Here is a 21,227-nt window from a genome sequence, read left to right on the forward strand (position 1 = left end):
CTCGACCCGGAGACACTCCCAGTCTGAAGAACTTCCAACGTTGTAGGGGGTGGAGGTGGAGGGCTGGGGAAGGAATGAACGCGAGAGGGAAAGTGGTGAGGAAGAAGCAAAAAAGACCAGAATGGTCGGAATGATGCTGGGCAAAGATAGCGAGGCGTGAATCAGAAAGAATCTGAAGAGCACGTTCTAAGAAAACCAAAAAGATAACGGGGGGAGGGGGAGGCAGAGGGAACACAGAAAGCTACAGAAGAAGGGAGAGAAAACTGAGGTAAGAGGGCAAAGAAAATCAAAAGCAGAAGGAGACAAAGTAAAAACCTGAGGAGGGGCTGCCAGCATCTGGAGAAGGAACAAAGGGAACACAGTGCTGTGGGCTTATGCTGAGATTGGCCTGGGGACTGGGGGACTGGTGTCTGAGTTCTGTGTGCCTCCAGAAAAGATAAATGGTAAATTCGGGGGAACCCTCCCCAAAGCCTCTGGGTGTTTTGAATCCAAGAAGAAACATGCTGGCCAGGGTGAAATGCTCATGTAAACACAAACTACAATAGCCCTGGGGTGACAAGTGACCTGCCTGTGAGTCTCACAAGGCCATGGGCGGCCGAGCAGCCCAGGAGGCTCCAGCCTGTTCCTGGCTTCCAGTCTGGGTGTACAACACACATGGCCATTTCAAGGGGAGAAGGAAAAAAAACTGCATTCAACTGGGTGACCTCTCTTGTCAGCATTTGGCTAATTAAGGAAAGATATTACCTACAGATCTCTAGGTCTCGGTCCTATTTCCTGCTCGTTAAAAAATGGTTTAATGAGAAAAAAAAAATCAAGGGAGCAGAACTGAAATGATTTTCTGTTCCCCAAATGCGCTGAGTGGCCCTGGTTGCTTTGCCAAAAATGCTTGAACAATAGGATTTTGACACGAAGACTGAAATCTAAACAGCATGAAGAAATCTCGAAAGCCAAGCAGTCCCCATTATCTCATGCTTGCATGACGACAGTCCAAAAGATGAGTGATGGTTCTCGGTTTGTGCAAGCGGGGTGGCAGGCCAAGGCCCCGACACAGCCACTAATTGCCCATCTGCTTGTTTACACAGACCTGGACAAACAGCTCATTTCCCTTGAAATTGGACCAAACTGGGGGGAGCCTGTCATATGTGACAGAGGAGGAGCCGGCAGAACTCTCATGGGAACACGATTCCAGATCAAAGCCAGCAACCAGCGTGCTGAACAAAGACTGGTTCGAGTAGCTGGCTTTCCCAGGTAGTGTTCGGCCCACCACTTGCTGCATCCTGCCCACCCACACCAGCACACCCTGAGGTCAGGCAGTTCGGAGACGTTCAGATCCAAGAATGAACCAGAGAGCGCCACCACCACGCTAAGTTGCAAGGTTTCTGCAGGTAAGAGGACTCTCCCAGGGAGCTGCTCCACCCTTCCAGACTTCACTTGACACTTAGTACGTGGCATGCTGTATAACTGCTTACCATGGGGTGTCCTCCTGTCTCAACTAGACGGTGAGCTCCTTGAGGACGAGAACTGGAAGCCCCTGGATCCCACAGCAGGACACTTTACATGTGAAGAGCCATTAGCCAGAAAATGCCTATGGTTGTTAATGATGATTACCAGCTCCTGACATGGTTTTTGTTCATTTATATCAGAAGATAGGTTTTCCTGGGACAAGAGGTCCAGACCTCCTGGTCATGCCATCAGCTGACCAAAGAAATCAGTAATGACCGGCTTATATCAGACCCTTGGAAATAAGACTGAGAAGATTGCCTTAAGGACCTATTTCTCCTCAAAATGAGAATGGGCTTAAAAAAGAAATCTATCTCTGTACTGCTCATACATAATGATGGCTAACGTGTAGCAATATGGCCGTGAAGTAGGAATCATCCAGAACTTACTACAGGTACATTGAAGACTGTATACTTAAAGGAAGGGAGACAGACATTAGTAAGTCAACCAAACAAATTTCAGATTTGGCTCTCTGAGCATTTAGAGTACTACATATTGGAAACTTAATAAACGAGTGTTGAATAAACCTGAGAAGGGACCAGTCCTCCTGAGGAGGAGGACTGCAGCCCCGGGATCCCCACCGAGGGGTCTGAGGGCCAAGCTCAGCAGCCCCACCAGCATGCACCACTCACCTGTGACCTCAGCTTTCCGCTTATCACTGCTGTGTCCCAGCCCTCGGTGAGCACCCATGGGGCTCTGACTCTACTCTTGCAACTGCTGTGTCAGTGGAAGGGCAGAGAAAAGCCAGAAGAAGAAGAGCTATATTTTTTTCGGAAAGGGCTAAGAACAGATCACTTTTAGGATTCTTGTATTCTTAGGAGGAGCTACGATACCGTTTGACTACCTACCTGGTGACAGCTCTATTTTCCCCAGATCAGTCGTAGAAGAGTGGGAACATTTGGTATCAGCACATTAAAAATACTACTAAGGAGTAAATCTCCACCGATAATTGCATGCAAGTGGCTAAAAGCATTTTGCTTGAAAAATACAATAGGTATGTGAGAGGCATTCTAGATGATGTGGGATCCCATGTGTAGGTAAATTACAGGGATCCCAGTGGCTTGGTTATATCATCGGGCACCAGAGCCGAGGTGGCTGCTTGGGGTGTCCTCTGGGCAGTGGAGCAATCTTTTTGGGGTGACTAGGACAGCCACCTAAGAGGGAGGAGGAACGTGTGAGAATGGTATGAACACAGGAAGAAGTTGTGCCCAAGGATCTGCATGTCCCATTCATGCAGTAATTGGACTATAACTTTGGACAACTGGGGTCCTGGAAAGAGAATGCATACAACTGGTTAATTCTGCAATGAGAAAGAGTTGTTTAAAGAAGAAAAGAGGACTTCCTCACTGGGCCCTCCCACTCTGGAAGATATGCCCAGACGAGTGTCACACGGTACAAAAGGTTTGTATTACACTGCAACTGTTGCTCAAAGAGGGACTTACACATAGGAACAAAATTTAAAAACAAACAAACCGCCACCATTTATCACAGTTTATCCAGCCAGTGGTTTTCTTGATCCCTTTGGCTATTACTTTAGATATTTTTGCTTGGAATTTGTTTTTTTCCTTTTTCCTGACAGCTCATTGATCTTGGTTGCGTTGGGATTATCACAGCTTGCGAGAAACAATCTAGGCTACTTTCCTAGCTTCTTCCTCCTTAGATGCTTCTTGGATGTTGTCCATTTAATATTTTTGAGAAATCTGTCTCTGTCTCTTTCTCTATGTAGAGACACACACAGGGTTTTTAAATCTCAGAGTGTATGAAGTGTGCCCCTGGAGAAGAGGTTTCATAAATCCAAGGAAATAATGCCATTATCTAAAATTAGGACAGGCAGAGTTTCAAATCAATCTACCTGGAAGATGGAATCAAAACATAAGGACTTTAGGGGCGCCTGGGTGGCACAGCGGTTAAGCGTCTGCCTTCGGCTCGGGGCGTGATCCCGGCGTTATGGGATCGAGCCCCACATCAGGCTCCTCTGCTATGAGCCTGCTTCTTCCTCTCCCACTTCCCCTGCTTGTGTTCCCTCTCTCACTGGCTGTCTCTATCTCTATCGAATAAATAAATAAAATCTTTAAAAAAAAAAAAAACATAAGGACTTTAATATAAATTCCACATTCTGGTTTCTTACCTACATTTTCAGGAACAGAAAACTGGTAGATGAATCAGCAATTGAAAAAAAATATTATTTTCAATGTGATATAGAAGTGGCTCTATACATTGTATCAGCTACTCTCTCGACCCCAGCCCTATCAGAAAGCATTTTAAAGCCTATCTATGCCCAGTACAATTGGTCAGATCTATTTTCTCCATTATTCAGCAGCTCATAGTTAAGACTGTCAGCTATAACAACCTTGACAAGCACAGCTAGAACTCATACAAGTATAAGGAAATATCCTGAGCTCCTGTGACCACATTGTCTGCTATAGCTAACAACAGTCTTCATGAGTCTTTATTTATTTATTTATTTTTTAAAAAGATTTTATTTATTTATTTGACAGAGACAGAGACAGCCAGCGAGAGAGGGAACACAAGCAGGGGGAGTGGGAGAGGAAGAAGCAGGCTCACAGCGGAGGAGCCCGATGTGGGGCTCGATCCCATAACACCGGGATCACGCCCTGAGCCGAAGGCAGACGCGCAACCGCTGTGCCACCCAGGCGCCCCCATGAGTCTTTAAAACATTCTTTACCTTCTTGGGAGAAGACCCCCAACCCCGTGGACTCATGTAAGATTAAAATACGCCGGCAAATGCTTTTCTGCAGGAGAGTACCACTTGACCTTCAGCTGTATCAGAGTGAGCACCACTAACCTGGCCACAGAGGGGCCAGACGGCAAATCATGATCCACCAGAAAGGCACGCAGAACTTACCACTGGGCTTCAGAGGGAACACTTACACTGAAGGTAAGAGTTATAGAAAAAGAAACACCTATGTTTACCCAATTCATTTTTTTTTAAAGATTTTATTTATTTATTTGTCACGGGGAGAGAGAGAGAGAGAGAGAGAGAGAGAGCGAGTGAGCACAAGCAGGCTCCCTGCAAGGACCCCGATATGGGACTTGATCCCAGGGCCCTGGGATCATGACCTGAGCTGAAGGCGGATGCTTCACAGACTGAGCCACCCAGCCATCCCCCATGTTCCCAATTCTGTCACTTTTCTGATAAGTTATTCCTTTGACACGTATAAAAATAGTTAAATCCTCACCTTAAATTGAGCTGATAGTAAGAATATGGCAGCTTAAACTTTCTCTTCTCTCTTACTAAGCCTATACTGGAAAAGCAAATGACTTTTGTGCTTTTCAATTTTTCAAGGCACTGTACCATATTTAAGATAAGATGAAGAGAAGGTTGTAGGGAAGGGCCCAGGAGAGTAAGTTGTCCCTGGGAAAAGGAAGGAGGAAAGTTTCCAACATGTCAAGTGCACAAAGTGTTCAGTTCTCAGAGGGCTGAATTGCTAGGGCTTCAACTCCAAGGACAAAAATCTCAAAAGAAGTGGAGTAGAAACTGTAGCAAATGGGACTTTATATCGAGTCCCAGGAAATATATCCCAGCTGATGGTGATGGTTTTCATGTGCTAAAACAGGCATGTAACATGTGAGTCCTATGGTAGGGTGGGTTTGTGAGGCTACTACTTACGAGGCTGTTTATTTCTTCCCATGTAGTAACGCAGAGAAATAAGAAGGTTTCTTTAGAGGAATATAGAGGAGGACAAAATCTCATTCCCCAGAAACAACATCTATCTTGAAGAAGTTATAAGGACCAGAGCAAACACATCTATAGTTTGCTATTTATCTGACCCCGAAAGACAACAATGATGCCTTTTCCTAGGACAAGCACTAATGGTTAGCTTTGCAAATCCTGACAGACTAAGTCAAATAAAAGCCAGAATCTACTAGTTAAGAGTCTAGGTATCAAGGGCCATGAAACTGAGGAACCATCAATTAAACATGGCAGTAGCTTATCTCCAGGATGGCCACCATCAAATCTTTCCTTCTTTGGACATAAGCATTGTTCTCCACTGAGAGGTGGTGTCTATTGCTCCGCTCCCTTGCAGCTGGGCTGGCTTGTGACTTCTTTGACCAAAAGTGACACGATATCTTATCCCTAGACTTTAAGAGGGTTGGAAGTTTCTGCTTCCCTTTTCTTGGAACATTTTCCCTGGAAAGAGTTAGCCACTACATAAGTCAGTCTAACTACCTGGAGACCACGATGCTGTGAAGAAACCCAAGCCATGCGGAGAGGTTGCATGGATTCAGAGGTCCAGCCAACCCCCACCTGTGCCATCCATCCCAGCCCAGGATCCGGACATGTGCATGAAGAAGTCATCAGATGACTCTAAAACCAGCCACTTTCTGACTCCAACCTCATGGAGACCCAGGACAAGAACAACTCAGTTCAGTCTAGACAACCTACAGAACTATGGTAGATAGCCATACATTGTCGATTTAAGCTATCAAATTTTGAAGTGGTTTGTTATATAGCAAGAGATAATCAGAATATACCCTATGAATTTCTAATGCCAACAGGCTATAATCTCTGCTGGCAAATATAAATTCCAGAGGCAAAGTTGTGTTCATTTTACTCATCCTGCCCCAGTAGCAAGTAGCACCGTGCCTAGAACATAATAAGACCTGAATTAATATTTAATGAACAGCTTGAACAGCTATATCTTTGCGAGTATGGTAAAAGGATCCATGGTCAACAAAGTATCATAGATGAAACTAAATCTGACTTGGCTTAAGAAATAAGTCACATCAAAGCACAAGGGACCATAAGGAGAGTTTACCCTCCTTAAGGCGGAGAATATTTATACATATGATTATGCTGGATATTGTACTGGATGGCTTACATATGGTAGCTGATTTGATTTTCACAGTAACCTTACAGTATTGGTGTTATCATCTGTCTTTAGGATGAGAGCACTAAGCCTTGTTTGTATAAAATAAGTTTCCCCAAGGTCAGATAGTTAGAGAAGAGATTTAAACTCAGGTTTGTGTAATTCTAAAGCCAGCCCTCTTTTTGCTACAGTCTCCCAGGAGATTATAATAGAAAAAATAAGAAAATAATCTGAAAGAGATGCAAAACCCATCCCTTGAATCTTACGCAGGACTATCTAGCTCCATTAATTGCTGGCAATATGTCGGAGCCTATTTCACCACATGAAGCTCAGACCAATTAAAATTAATGCCACGGCCATGAGTACAACCTGGGAACCAATGCCAGAGGACGCTTAAGTTTAAGAAAGCAGATAATCACGCACATATATCATGTTAGCAATGAGGCTTAATCCTGGAATCATGAAGCCAAAGGGAAGATGGTAAGGGAAGAAGAGTGCCCTCCTGGGAAGAATAGCAATTCAGATTTTTTAGGGGATTCCTACATTACCTATTTGAATATATTCCACTTCCCTAGAATGATTACAATTACTCCATATTTCATTTATTTCAGCAAGGAACTGGGATGGTGAGATGAGCTCAGTAGGCAGATGGTTTCAATGAATAATTTGAATGTCAACGAGTTGGTAGATGTTAGGGGGAAAGGGAAAATGATAAATAACAAAGGTCCTGGTGCCAGACTCAGAAGTGGAGAAAGAATGTGCTATCAAGGATCAGCTAAGCACTTAAGTTTTGCTAACTTTATGAAAAGACATGAACTGACATTGCATATTTCCTATAGTGAAAAAAAAATTGTTTATCCCTTTTGATCTACTCAAATGCACATTTTTAACTTTCAGGTGAAAAATAGTAGAAACAAAAAATAGAAAAAGTAGAATCAAAACCTAAATATAAAAACTAGTAGAGAAAGGTAGACAGATATATTTCGTCTCAATTTAAAAGATTAGTACAGGGTTAAAAAATTAAATGATCACATTCTCTAGCCTCAGCTTGCAACCTTTGAAAGTCTCACAATTCTCCCATCTGCTATAAAACAAAATTTGAATGCTCCGGTAATTAACAGTTATCAAAGATAAAGTCATTTACTCTAGTGGTATTTACTGTCATCTTCAATCACTTTAAGCCACTGAGACAAGGTACTCAGACTCTGGGTCTCAAGGATCATGTGTTTGCAGTGCAACCCGATGGCCACTAGGTGGTAATGTTGTTGACTGGGGGTAGCCATGACATGAGAGCCCTAAGGCATGCCATCTTTAATGGAATTATTTAAATGCTTTCCATCAATAAGATGTAACTACAGAAATTACATTTACACTTAAAAAAATATTTTAACGGTGAAAGAATACAATCCTGTAGAAAACCATTGCTTTTGGCTTACTTTTAGAGGAGATGGACAAGATGAACTTGATCTTCCTTCTAGTACTTAAGACTTTTCACTGGAATTATTTATTGTGTGCCGTTTGAATTCGAACTGCAGCTATTCACACCACAGAGAAAGTAATACTTCTGTGATTGACTTTCTGAGCTCCCCTCTCTGAACCATCTGATAAGACTGTGATAAAATGACTGAAAATGTAACACAAGCAGCAGGTGCTGACAAATAGAGCCAGGCTCTGTGCTAAATGCTCCCCACACATGATCTCATTCAGTCCTGGGCTCCTACGAGCGCTGTCACCATGCTTCCACAGAAAAGCTGACTCAGCAGAAAAAACAGACCTGTACTATTTGAAAGAATGAAGAGATCCTTCCAGAGTCGTACATTATCTGCAAAATCACATATTATATGATACGTATTCTGCAAAACAATTCCCAGAAGGCAGTATAGGCGTCAGGTTCTTCCAGCATGAAGACGACACCGACTGAGTAATTCAAAGAGAAGTCACGTGATGGCAACTGCAATCAATCACTGATTAAAACCTTGCTGATAGTTGTCAAGAATCCAGAGAGGAAGTGGCGGCAGTGCCAACAATTACATGAAGCAATTTATCACGAAAACAGCTATTATGTAAGAATGCAGAGCTCCAGACTGATTCCATAAAATACTTAACTACTTGTCACCACAATTCTTTCCAAAGCACAGATGACACTTCTCGTTGTTGCTGCTGGGGAAGGTAGAATGAGGGCTTCTATCAGGACTCCAGGAACAGGAGCCCCCCGGGGGTGAGCTATGGCAGGCAAGCCTACTCCTCTCGTATTTTTCTCATTTAGATGGTGAGAGAAAATAGTTATTTCTAGTTAGCCCCTAGGGTCTTGGGACCCAGAGAAAAGGAATGATTTTCCAAGTTATTAGGATGGCACAGTATCAACATTGGCACCGAGATCACACTGACCCTGAGTAAGTTACTGAAATCCTCACAGTTTCCTTATCTGGAAAGTCAGTAATAACAAAATCAGCTTCAAAGAACTGCCGCGGGGATTAAGGGAAGCACTGTGTTTCAACTGTTGGAAGCATCCTCCCAATTCCCCGTCTGAACTGAACACGTGAGGGAGACTTTCAACCAACTGGTGTTTCTCACAGCACGCAGGGGTGGGACAATAATTATGCTCTAAAAATAACAGATTGTATTTATTAACGCCCCCTAGTCATATGACACAGCAGCTGGGTCTCCTAAGTTTGGAGCTGTTGCAGCCGGCACATGTGCGCTCACGCATGCGCACGTCTAACTAGCTGCTGCTCCAGAGACCAGTAAGAGTTGTTAATACTCATTCTACACTTCTCTCCAAACCAAGCCACCACTCACCTCTCCTCCACGTAACACGTAGTTCCAAGACACTGCTTAAAAACAGCAGACAAAGCCTTTCTTTCAAAAATTACAGATAAGGCTTAAAATACATGCATCCATAGGAGAGGTCAGATCCTGAAAATCATCTTCAGATAAAAATGAATGAGAACTGGCGCTACCCTGTGGTTACGTTCAGAAGGTGGCCTGTGTCAGGGTCATCTGAAATGTAGATCCCTACACTCTCACTGTATGTTCAGGGAAGAGTTCATTGAAAGACCTAAGATTATCTATGTAATGGTGAGGTAAGAGGGCCCAAATGTAATGGACAACAGGACTATGGGAACAGGAGACAAAAGAGGGAAAAGTGAAACGCCCTACATATTCGAGGAAAGAGGCCTCTTCCTGGACTTTTCAGTTAGAGTCATCATAAGAGTGTGACTGCCACGAGCAAAATGAGTGATGGCAATCTAAGTCCAGAAGAAAGCACTTGAGGGACGTGTGTGTGTGTGCGCGTGCGCGCTTGTAGGCTGGGAGGATTCCACTGTCCAGAGCTGCTGTGGAAGGGTGTTGAGGAGGAGACCGTTAGGAAAGAAAGCCAAGGTACTAGCACATAGATCTGGCTCTCCTTTCATGAGAGAAGGAAAATACAAAAAAGACCCTCAAATTTCCTTCTAAGTGGTCCATTCCAGTCTTCAGTGGAGGGAAGAGCCTGTGAATAAGAGCATTTAATTACTGATTCCTTGGAAACTGAACAGGGCTAGGTTTAGCAGGCTAAGGGACCCCAATTGGTACCACAGTGGGAAAACTTGAAGGGAGAAGCAGTCTTGAAAGAAAAAAATATAAGTGCAAAGTATCACAGAAAGTTGTTTTAAAAAATTATTTTTTTTTTGAAGAGGTACACATTGATTTTAAAAGATTTATGGAAAGTCTGCATGTCATTTCTGAACTCCATCCATCCATTTTCTACCCACTCTATAATGAACCTGCCTGGTCATTTACAGGGGTAATATTCTAACTATTTAACAAAAGCCTGGGTACCAACTAAACAGGACAGACAACCTGCATGATTGATATGGTAAGAACCAGATAAATATCAGTCCCAGATTAGTTTTCTATTTGCCCTCAGAGATTTTTGTTAAGCAGCATCCATTTTTCTTCTTCTTCTTCTTTTCTTATACTGGGTCTTCCGACCCTTGTCTTCCACTTAAAACATACCCTAGATGTTCTTCCATGTCAATGCATAAAGACTTTCCTCAGTTTTTTAAGCAGATGCTTAGTATTCCATTGTATGGAAGTACCATAACTTGCCAATTTCCTTATTGATGATCATTGAGCTTGTCACCAATCTTTTGCTGCTACCAACAATGTCTCAAGAAGTAGCATGGTATCGAAATCACTTTGCGCGTGTAAGCATCCGAGGGTGTGCATCTAGAAGTTGAACTGACAAGTCAAAAGGCAGATGCATAGGGAACTTTAATAGGTATGGCTAAACAGACCTCCACACGGGTTGTAACAGTTTATACTGCCATAAGCAACGGAGGACAGGGGTTTACGGCATGACACCGCCAACAGAGTTCATTATCAACCTTTTGTAACTTGGCCAATCTTATAAACGGAAAATGGAATTTCAATGTAATCTCTTTTGTACTTCTTTTATTTGAGAGTGGCACCTTCTCGTACGTTTGAAAAGCAGTTTCTGTCACTATTCATATTATTTGCCTTTGTATGGAATATTGGTCTTGTTTCTTAATAATGTCTCGGAGCTCTTACGTATTAGGTACACTGATCTTCTGTCTATGATATAAGTGGCAAATCTGAGGCTGACACATTAATTCTTATTATAATAAGGAAGTATATGGCACTTAATATCTTATCCAGCTTTAAATGGAAAATTGATGTTGAATTTTGTGCCTTTTTTTAGCATTGAAAGAGATGATCATAGGTGTTTTCTTGTTAGAGCTCTAACAGTGATGAGTTATGTTAATAGACTTCCCAATATCCTATCATCTTTACATTGTAGGAATAAACTCCATTTGGTCATGAAATGTGCCTTTGTCTTAATCTTTGGGGTGCCTGGGTGGCTCAGCCGTTAAGCGTCTGCCTTCGGCCCAGGTCATGATCTCAGGGTCCTGGGATTGAGCCCTGCATCGGGATCCCTGCTTGGCAGGAGGCCTGCTTCTCCCCCTTGTTTGTGTTCCCTCTCTGTCTCTCTCTGTCAAATAACTAAATAAAACCTTAAAACAAAACAAAACAAAACTTAAAACTACAGTGAGATTGATCTGTAGTTTTCTTTCTTTAGGGGGTGGGTGGGTATAATCTTTTCCAGGTACTTTTATCAGTACACACACAAAATTAATTTAGACATTTTTCTTCTTCTCCTGAAATTTTCATTGGAAAGAAAGGAAAAGAAAAAGAGAACTAGAATTTTTGGAAAGACAACTTACTGGATGTTTGGCCAAAAAAGAAAAATTGAGTAAATTAAAGATATGAAGGGGAGGGTGAGTAGGAAGGGAAATAACAGAGGAAGAGAGATGGAGGAAAGAGGGCACGAAGGAAGGGGAGAGAGGGAGAGAGACGCTAACTTGGGGATGGGGGGGGGATTGTGCTCTTTGTAGAAATTTCTGGTAAGGGAAAAAACCAAAATAAACTGATTCAAACTAACCCTTTCAGAAAAGACTCTACTTAATAAATCTTTGATAAAATAGTAGCTTCACTTTCCAAAGACCACCGTTGTGTTATTTCAGTGACCCAGAAATCACAACAGACTATCTTAATTTTTGACCATTTGAAGTTATTTGGAGCTAGCTCTGCTGGTCTTTTTTGGAAAGTGAGGTGTTCAAGAAGATGGTTTGTCCCACAGAGAGCGCGCATTCCCCCGGCCAGAGTTCTTCCTTCCTCGAGCTCTGTAAAATATATAAGAATTATTGCTTCTCACAGGTTACACCGTCCAGATCATTGGTCCTTCCTGTTCTCTGTAAGCTTAAAGCTTGAATATGCTGGGGGTTGAAGAGATTAGTCTAGAGTTTGAGGTTCAGTTATGTACCTTGTCAATCTAATCTAAGTATTTATTAAGAAGGGATTATATGCATATTTGTGACATAGAAAGATGTTTTGATATCTAGGAGGTTTGACCACAGATATGCATTATAGACCAAAAGTGGATCGCACCAAATTCTGGCATGATATACCAGTTCTGAAAGAATTTAAACAGGAAACTCACAGAGGAGAAAAAAAAAAGCCTCCAGGCACTTTATAAGATATGTAAGCCTGTTTGTTCATTAATTCCACAAATAATTATTAACACTGAATATGGGCTGAGCCTCCATGATGTCGGGATGAGAGAGTGAATAGGACCAGACAGTCTCAGCTGTCATGGGGTAGTCAGCTATTTAGGTGATCCTTTTTGCATTCAGTGTGGGAAATCAGAGTTGTCGTTTTGTCTGTTTTTTAGTTTTATAAATTTATCTATTTACTTTTTATTAGAAAAGTTTCTTGACAGAAAGAATATTTCTGATCTCATCTGGTCAAAGGACCTCGGAGGACAGTTTGAGGAACTAGGACTAGCACGGCTCATCCAGACTCATTGTGATTTGGTTCCACTCATGGATGCCAGCTAAAACTGACGCAGAATGAGATGGGGCCGAGTGTGGGAGAGTGCTGGTATTAGCACCAGTTTAGGTTCCAGCCCTCCCTGCCAAAGCTATAAATACAAATGACCAATTTAACAGCATGCAAAGACCACCTACAAGATCTATACCTGGGATCTAATCAGTTGCTCTGCGCCTTCTTTCAATTACAGGATCCCTGCCATGTTTATGGGGACTTTTAATGTGAGCATCACATTTTTGAAAGCCATATCATTATGACTATGTTTGATCTGAGGGTGGGAAAACATGAGCTCAAATAACGCCTGCACAAGGTTACTCTGAACTGAGCTATAAATTGGAATCAACAAGAGCCTACTGTGGGAAAGAAAAACCACGTAAGGAAAAAGGCTTAGATACCATGGATTGTAACTCTGAAAGATGGAGGCCTTAAAATTACTCTCTATTCTGCCCAGGAAATGAAATTAGTTAAAAACAAGTACCACAGTTTGGTCAAGTAACTATTTAAGGGCATTCTGAGAAGGGAAGGATGACACAAGGACAAACACATCATCTCTACTTGAGTGTGGCAACAGGATATGATTTACAAAAGAAAAATTAAATCATCGTGATTGTTAGAAGAACTGAATTGCAGCTCATACAAAAATTAGCCTAAATGTGAAACAACTGAGTCACCACGCATGTGTGTGACTTCTCAGGAATAAAGAACTCAATTGCTTAAGACTTTATGAGTGATAAGACTTCTAAAAGAAAACTAGCTTTCCTGCCAAATACTCAAATATTATGAAAGTATGCAAGTAGCTTTTCTCAGTTATGGTTATTATATTATATCCTGTGCTTAGAAACTCTAATGCTACTACAAGTTCTCATTTCACACCCTATCTTTGGGCTTTCTCATTCATTCCTATGACTTGAACTTCTACCCTCTATGAGACGGTAGTCTCGTCCAGTGCTCTCTCATAAACCCAATGTGTCTACCCAGGTGTCTCATTCATATGTCAAATCAGTGTGTTTAAGGTTTACTGCATTGCTTTCAGTCCCAAATCTGGTTCTCCTCTTCAGTATCATGCCAGTTATCCAAGCAAGAAAAAGGGGAGTGATCCTTTGCTCTTATTTCTGCATTTCAGTTGGGTTATCTAGTCCTGTAATCCTTAAAAGCTTTATAAATAGGTCCCTTCCTTTGTTAGTTTTCTGTGATTGCTTTTGCTCTTAACATTATTTGCTGGGACTACCATAGAATAACTTGATAGACCACCTCCCCGTCTTTTACTATTCCAAGTCTTCTTCGTATTGCTCTTGGTTATAACGCATTTTTTAACAACACAAAGCAAAAGGATCCCATGCACCAAAACAAAACAAACCCAAAGTGACCATGTCACTCCCATACATACCACTTTTCAAAAGCTCCCTGTTGCCCATAAGACAAAGTTCAGATTGTTTGGCAAGTCCTATTGTGATTCTCCCCCCCTTTTTGGTCTTGTGTTCTTCCCATATGCCCTGTGATCTAGCCATGCCAAGTCTCTTGCCATTCCCCAAATACTTCATGTCTTTCATCCCAAGATTTGCAGTGTTGTCCTCTGCCTGGAATGCCCTTCGTAACCTGTCTGCTGAGAATTCCTAATCCTCAATTTCCTCGCCTGTACAACAGGGTGATAATAGTGCTGATTCCAGAGGGCTGTCATGAGGACTAAACAAGAAAGAAGATCATCTTCCCGAAGTGTCTGGGGTGCAGCAGCACTCTGCAAATATGCGCTATCATCCACTGATCCACCGTCAATGCCGTCACTATCAGTATTTTGACCTTTTATTGGGGGTGGGGGAGGAAGGGCTCAAATCTGAACAAAAACATCTCCTTTGTTCAAGGTCTTCCCTGACTTACCTGGAAATGTTAGGCATTCCTCCTCCCTGATCCTATATGCTTCATTATGGTACCATATTACACCAACTTCAAACTTGATGGAATTTTCATATGTCAGCACCTGCTTTGGGGGTACATCTTATCATCTATGCCACACTGTGGTTTAATTGCCAACAGTTTTTCTCTTTTAGTAGGACTTGTAATAATGATGTTTCTTACAATGAATGGCATCTTTAGACGAGAGCCTACACTTCAAACTGTACGACTGCCATGTTATACTGCATATTTATTGTGGAACGAAAATCCTTCCTTCCGTGACACAGCTACATAAAAAAAGGTGCTACTGTTTAGAGATCCACAGTAGCCAAGAGATAGTCCATTTGTATATTCTGCAGCATGGCAAAGCCCCACCTGGTGAGCCACACAGGAGCAGCTTGATGAGGTGGCACGCTGTCATCTCCTTCAGTTAAGCACCCACCCCCACCTGTGAGCCAAACAATGGTCAGCACCAGAGCAAAAGTGGGGAGGGCTAGCTCCGGAAACGGCATTCCAGTAACCCGGGCTCCGAGCTGGACAAGAACGTGAAGAGGGGAGTGAAGGAATGAGATGAAAAAGGCCAAGGGACCATGTGTCTAGACTAGTACTGACCACTAGAAATATATTGTGAACCACATATATCATTTTAAATTTTCTAGTAGCCATGTTTAAAAACTAAAAGAAATAGGTAAATTAATATTAATAATAATATCTTATTTTAAAACCCAGTGTATTCAAAATACCACTTTACAGTATAATCAATATAAAAAATCGAAATATTTTGTGTTTTTTTTCACACTAATCTTCACAATGCACTGTGTGATCTCACACTGCAATTACTCAACAGCTTCAGATGGGTAGTGCCTGCCATTTACACTGGACAGTCCAATTCTAGACTGACTTTTGACCAACTCAGTCAAGTTGTAAGATGACAGTAATGGGCTATTTCAACAGTGGCTCCTTTCACCACACGATATTTGGAACGTTTAAGATTCCAACAATATTACATTTTATTTTTATATTTTAAAATCCTGTATAAATGGTAGCTTTCCTTTTGGTTTTAAGCGTGATTTGAGGTTATTTCTAATGTCCTTCCCATCTTCCTTTCACTACGTTGGTTCAGGGAGAACTGACTCCTTCAGTTGGAGATCTTTTCCCAGTAAGGCAGTTCCTGAGAGAGGAACAAAGGAGTCCCTGACGTACACAGGCTCTTGAATAAACGCTTTTTTTTTTTTTTTTAGTTTAAGTAGGCTCCATGCCCAACATGGGGCTTGAACTCACAACCCTGAGAATAAGAGTCATGCGCCAACAACTGAGCCAGCCAGGCGCCCCTGAATAAACATCTTTGAAGACACTCTGAATGGTGACCTAAGCTGGACAACAGAGGTTCTCAACCTGGGCTGCACACTGGAGTCACCTGGGGAGGAAATAAAAAATGCTAACGCTTGATCCCACTCCCAGAGATGCTGATGGCATGTCTAGAGTTCCTCCTGGGTAACAAAATGTTTAAAAAATCTCCCCCAGGTGATTCTAGTCTACAGCCATGTTGAGAATCACTGCTGTAGGGTTTTCCTAGAACATCTTATTGTGGCCACAACCTTGCCTCGCTGTCATAAGGTCCAGTTTGCCTCAACCTAATTTCCTCTTTTGGAACAGCCCAGAAGTTTCTTGAGAAACCTAACAGAGAAGAAGCAAACACATAACCCCAAACAGGGATTTGCAAATTCCTTTTCTAAGGCACTGAGGATTTTCAAGGTTCTAAATCTATTTGTACTTTCTCTTTTTCCAACAACAAAAACTAAGATTTGCAATAGAAGTTTTAGGACGCTAGCTGGTTCCAAGAGAAAAGAGGATAAGGCCATTATAATAGACAGGCTGGTAATACCTACATATATACAGGGCAGAATTTTCCAGATATAGAATAACAAGAATAAAAACAAAATCTAAGTACATATGAGCTTCATTTCAAGTTAATTCGACATATGCCAAAAGCAGAAATGATAAATTGGGGGTCACCAAAAGGAAATCCTCCATGTTTTTTCTTCAGGCCATTTAGGTTACCTGGCATAATCCTAAAGCAATGTATCAACTTTCATAAGTCACATATAAACCATACCTAATCTTAGTCACATAACACATGAGGGGTAGGATCACCGCTCTTAAGATAGCACTTTGTTGGGTGACATTGCTTCCGTCACATATGAGGTTCAGCAATGGCCAAGAGAGAACTCCTGACTTCCGCTTCAACACAAACAAGCCCTCATCAAGGAGGAGGGAACAATGATCTCTGCACCAAAGGAACAGATGGAACGGAGTTCCTCTGACTCATGGACTGAGAATCTTCCTGCCAATTCCCAAGGTGGTTTGGCCATACTTTATGGATTCACCCTGCTTAAATGGTCTTTTGTTGATGATGTGGTATCATGTGGCCTTATTAATAAATAGAAAGAGCATGTTGATACTTCCCCAAAGGCTCCTACATGTATTTTCTCTGACTTTCTAGCAAAGACAAAAGCTCCCTCTAAATACCCATGCTTTTTTTTATTGATATAATTGACATATAACATAGTTCCAGGTGTACAACAAGATCGTTTATGTATATATTGCAAAATGATCATCACAGTAAGGCTAGTTAACATCCCTCACCACACATAGTTACAACATTTTTTTCTTGTGATGAGAACTTCTAAGATCTACTCTCTTAGCAACTTTCAAATATACAATACAGTATTAACTATAGTCACCATGCTGTACAATACATTCCCAAGACTTACTTGTAACTGCAAGTTCGTGCCCACACTTATTTTTGTTTCATGTCGTAAACTGGATTTGACAAATTAGAATAGGGAATACCCAAAAGGCATTAAACTCACATGTTCACTAACAGAGATCAACCAAAGTTCCCTACTCCTGCCAAAATCATGGAGGAAGGAACATAACTTCGTAAGATTTCTAAATAAGTGCATCAATGCACTAAGTGAGTTTCATGCATATCACTTCCATCTACCAACCCCAAAAGGCTAATGAGTGCCAAATGACTGGATGTGTGACAGTCAACTGGTCCCAATTTTCTGTTCGGAAAAGGAATAAAAAATACAACACAAGTTTCCAAGACACTGTGCTGATAAACCAGGGTTAGGGTCACCGTCCACCTGTTCAGGCTGACCATAAATCTGAAAGGCATGAGCATATAAGCTCTGGACCTATGTCGTTTATCAGATAACATGTACTGAGGATCCCCTCGAGCTCCATGAAGAGACAGAGAAAAAGTCTTCCCTCAAAAAGTTTACAAGAACAGGAATAACGCTAAAGGATTTGACATATTAAAAAAGGATTTGAAAGGTGATATGAAAGTAGCAGAACAATTCTATCTACACTGAGCACGTAACCATGATGGGAAGGTGGACTGGTGGAATCGTTGGAACTGCTGGGGGTCAGCAGGGATGCAAGGGGTGGTGGGCCTCAGGGAAAGATCTGATGAATGGGGGTTGTTGCTGAGTTTCGTGCAGGCGCAGCTGACGTTGTTCCCTACCTTTCTGGAAGAACTCTTCTAGTTTGTCCTTGAAAGGCTGGAGATACTCCTTCGGTGACTCCTTGCATACCACCATCATCTGTTTCTCACTTGCTGTGAAGAAAAGTTTGGAATTAGATTTCCTTAAGACAATGTGTTTGCTGAGCTTGTGCTGTGTGCTATGCTCTTTAGTATTAACTGTGCAAAATCCTTCCCAATCATGGTTTATCTAAATTCCAGGGGAAAAAAACAAAAACAGAAACACACACAAACAAACATAGTTAGCTTACTCCAAACCTTTCTTTAGGAACGAAGAAATGCACCACCTTCACCTTTCCTTTTAGCGATGCAGAAAAATCTCTGGCTGGGGACAGAAGTATTATGCTTTTGGTCTCTCAAGAATTAGTGGAGGCAAAAAGTACCGAATTCCCAGGAAATTTAAGGCCCCAATCCTCTTCAGATTCATACTCCAGAAATAGAGCTTGAAACAGATTTTGCAGAAATTCCCAGGAGTCTGAGTTGCCTGGAACCACCCACATGCCAGCAGGAGGGGCCAGACCAGTTCAGGGATGTCTGCATCTCTCGCTTCCCACCTTCCATTCACCCACCCTTCCCATTAATACTCCCCTAACATGTGAAATTGTTTTCTATGTGATTTACTTCAGATAGAATTTACAAATAGATTGATAATTTCTCATATATAATATGTAACTTATAATAGAGTGCTTTTTTGACAATCACGCCCCACCCCCTCAAATCAGCCAGGTCTGATTTGGTGATATGGAAACCACCCTAACCTATGGTTCACCATCACAGTGGGAATGGCTGGAAGTGCCATTTACTGAGATGGGGAAGAGTGGAAAGTGTGATCTTTTTGCTGTTCTAGGGGAGAGATGATCAAGGGTGAACTCTGAGGCTTGTTACGTATTCTTTGGTCCGTGTGAATTACAAGGCAGAATCGTTCACTAAAAACAAAGTAGAGAAGATATAAGGCAAGATAAAACCATGAATGGGTGCTCTTTGCTAATTAAATTCAAACTCTGGGTCCTTCTCGTCCTGGTACCATTTCTACGTTTCAGCTCTATTTCCCACATAGATCTGACCAACCAAACCAAAATTCTGCAATGTTTCCAAATGACGTCATTCAATATTCCCACTTCCACATCCGCATTGGTGTGGTTCTCCACCTAACCTGCTCATATCTCCTACGTACTTACCACTGCATTTGACAAAACCCCACTCATCCTAACAAGTCTCTCTGACATGCTGCCACCACCAAGAAGCTTTTGCAGCCTTCAAATTTCTCTAGTACCTTCTGTATGGTATTTATGCTTTACTTTTAATCATATTTATTTGTGTACTCATATTAATCCCTCCGAAGCCACCATGCAGGTTTCATTTACTTGTCCCCAAACTTCTCTAGAGAGTTCCATGCATGGCTGGCCAAAAGCATATGATTTCCTCATCTTAACTACATTCTTATGTTAAGGAAGGTCAAAAGAAAATTAGCAATGTTGACTCAAACTCAGAGTGGGCTTTCCAGGAGTACAGTGTGACCTCCTCATCTTTCCCCTCTTTCCCCCCTTTCTAGGAGAGGTACAACAAGGGTCCCAGTCTGCACTCTGAAACACTGTGATTGTCCCAAGCTGATCTGAAAGGGCTCAGTGTCTTCTAAAGACCTCCCCGAATGTCTACGACTTAATGGCACAAGGCACAAGCAAAGTAGCCAACATGATCCTGCAGACTGGCTCATTCTGAGGGTAGGCCTAGAAGCAGCAGATTGGTCAGAAAAACTGTGGAAGATGTCTGCTTTCAAGAATTGGGATTTTTTTCCCATGAACTTTTATGGCCACATGAGCTTTCCTGATGACATACAGCTATGATTCTGAGAACACGGGGAGCCATGTTTAAAAGAAAGCTGGACTTTCTTATGATATAAATTGGGAGAATGTTTTAAATCCTTTAACTAGCCCTCTACTACATTCAAATTCCAACAATTCCATTTATAGAGAACTGTTTTTCACAAACACAAATAATACATGGTAGGGCATGCCTGACCTTTGGTAATAGGACATAATTGAACCCAAGACAATAATTTCTTGAAGTGTGCTTCTCCCTAGCCAAAGCAAAGCCCAAGGCAGAGCTTCCCCCCCCCCAACAACAAAAGCAAAACCTCCCCTTCTACCTAAATTAAAAAGATTGATCATTGTGGCTCTCCCTTTGTCCTGGCCATGGTGACAGAGCTCACGGGGTCCATCAAATAGCTCAGATTTTATGAGGCCCTAGGGGGATATGGTAAAGGGCTTGTGTTTGGATCAAGAGTCCTACCTGGGCTCAGGTGGGCTGTGGCTCATTTCTCTCATCTGCAAGATGGGGACCCCCTGACTGATAAGAAATCAGAATTAAGTGAGATAATGCCCATAAAATGGTTTGCACAATGCCTGGCACTGGCAAGGGGCCTCACAAAGATTATTTGTTATCTCTATGATTTAGTAAAACCGATCAGGAAACACGCCACAACCAGAACGCCAAGGAAGTCATGGCTGAGAATCAGTCGCTACAAAGGCCACACACCATATTTACAGAAATGTGCCCCGTGCAAATCTCCTGTTTAGAACACAGGAACAATAATTTCTGTTCCCCTGCTGAAGTTGTACCACCCACTGTTAGGATTCCCTGAAGACACTCCCGAGAAACACGAAGCAAGTATGAAGCAAGAGCCCTAGGCGGCTGAGCTGGTGTGCACAAGAGCCGCTCCCCTGCTGTGCTCAGAGGTCCTCTCTGCACCCTAACAGGCCCAGCCTCCCACGTGGCCTGTTAGAGTGAAACGTCTCTCCGTGATCAGAGCAGAGGGCTTCCCTCTGACTGACCCACCGGGCGGTCTCGGCACAGTCGTGCGTTCCCATGGCCAGGCAGCCGCCTGCTCCCACTTATTCCCGCGGCTTATCCGAGATCCTTGCTGGCAGACAAATAGGAGACCTGAAGACTAATTAATGATGACACCGGAGATCAGCGGTGCACAAAGGAGAGAGGTCACTGGCAAATCCGCAAATGTCCTCTTATTGTCCAACTGGAGGGCGGGTATTCAATGTCGCTGGACCACC

General features: G+C 42.3%; 1 protein-coding gene across 6 annotated transcripts in view; it reads right to left on the reverse strand.

Annotated features, from left to right (window-relative positions):
* Nucleotides 1-21,227, reverse strand: part of FMN1 (formin 1) — a 412,618-nt gene that overhangs the window by 78,516 nt on the left and 312,875 nt on the right. For all 6 annotated transcript variants that reach the window (XM_034661208.1, XM_034661207.1, XM_034661209.1 and 3 more), the window contains one exon: nucleotides 18,145-18,237. In XM_034661208.1, coding sequence (XP_034517099.1) covers nucleotides 18,145-18,237 — 93 coding nt within the window. The remainder of the gene's footprint in view (nucleotides 1-18,144; nucleotides 18,238-21,227) is intronic.

Source organism: Ailuropoda melanoleuca, chromosome 5, assembly GCF_002007445.2.
Source record: "Ailuropoda melanoleuca isolate Jingjing chromosome 5, ASM200744v2, whole genome shotgun sequence".
Lineage (NCBI taxonomy): Eukaryota > Metazoa > Chordata > Mammalia > Carnivora > Ursidae > Ailuropoda > Ailuropoda melanoleuca.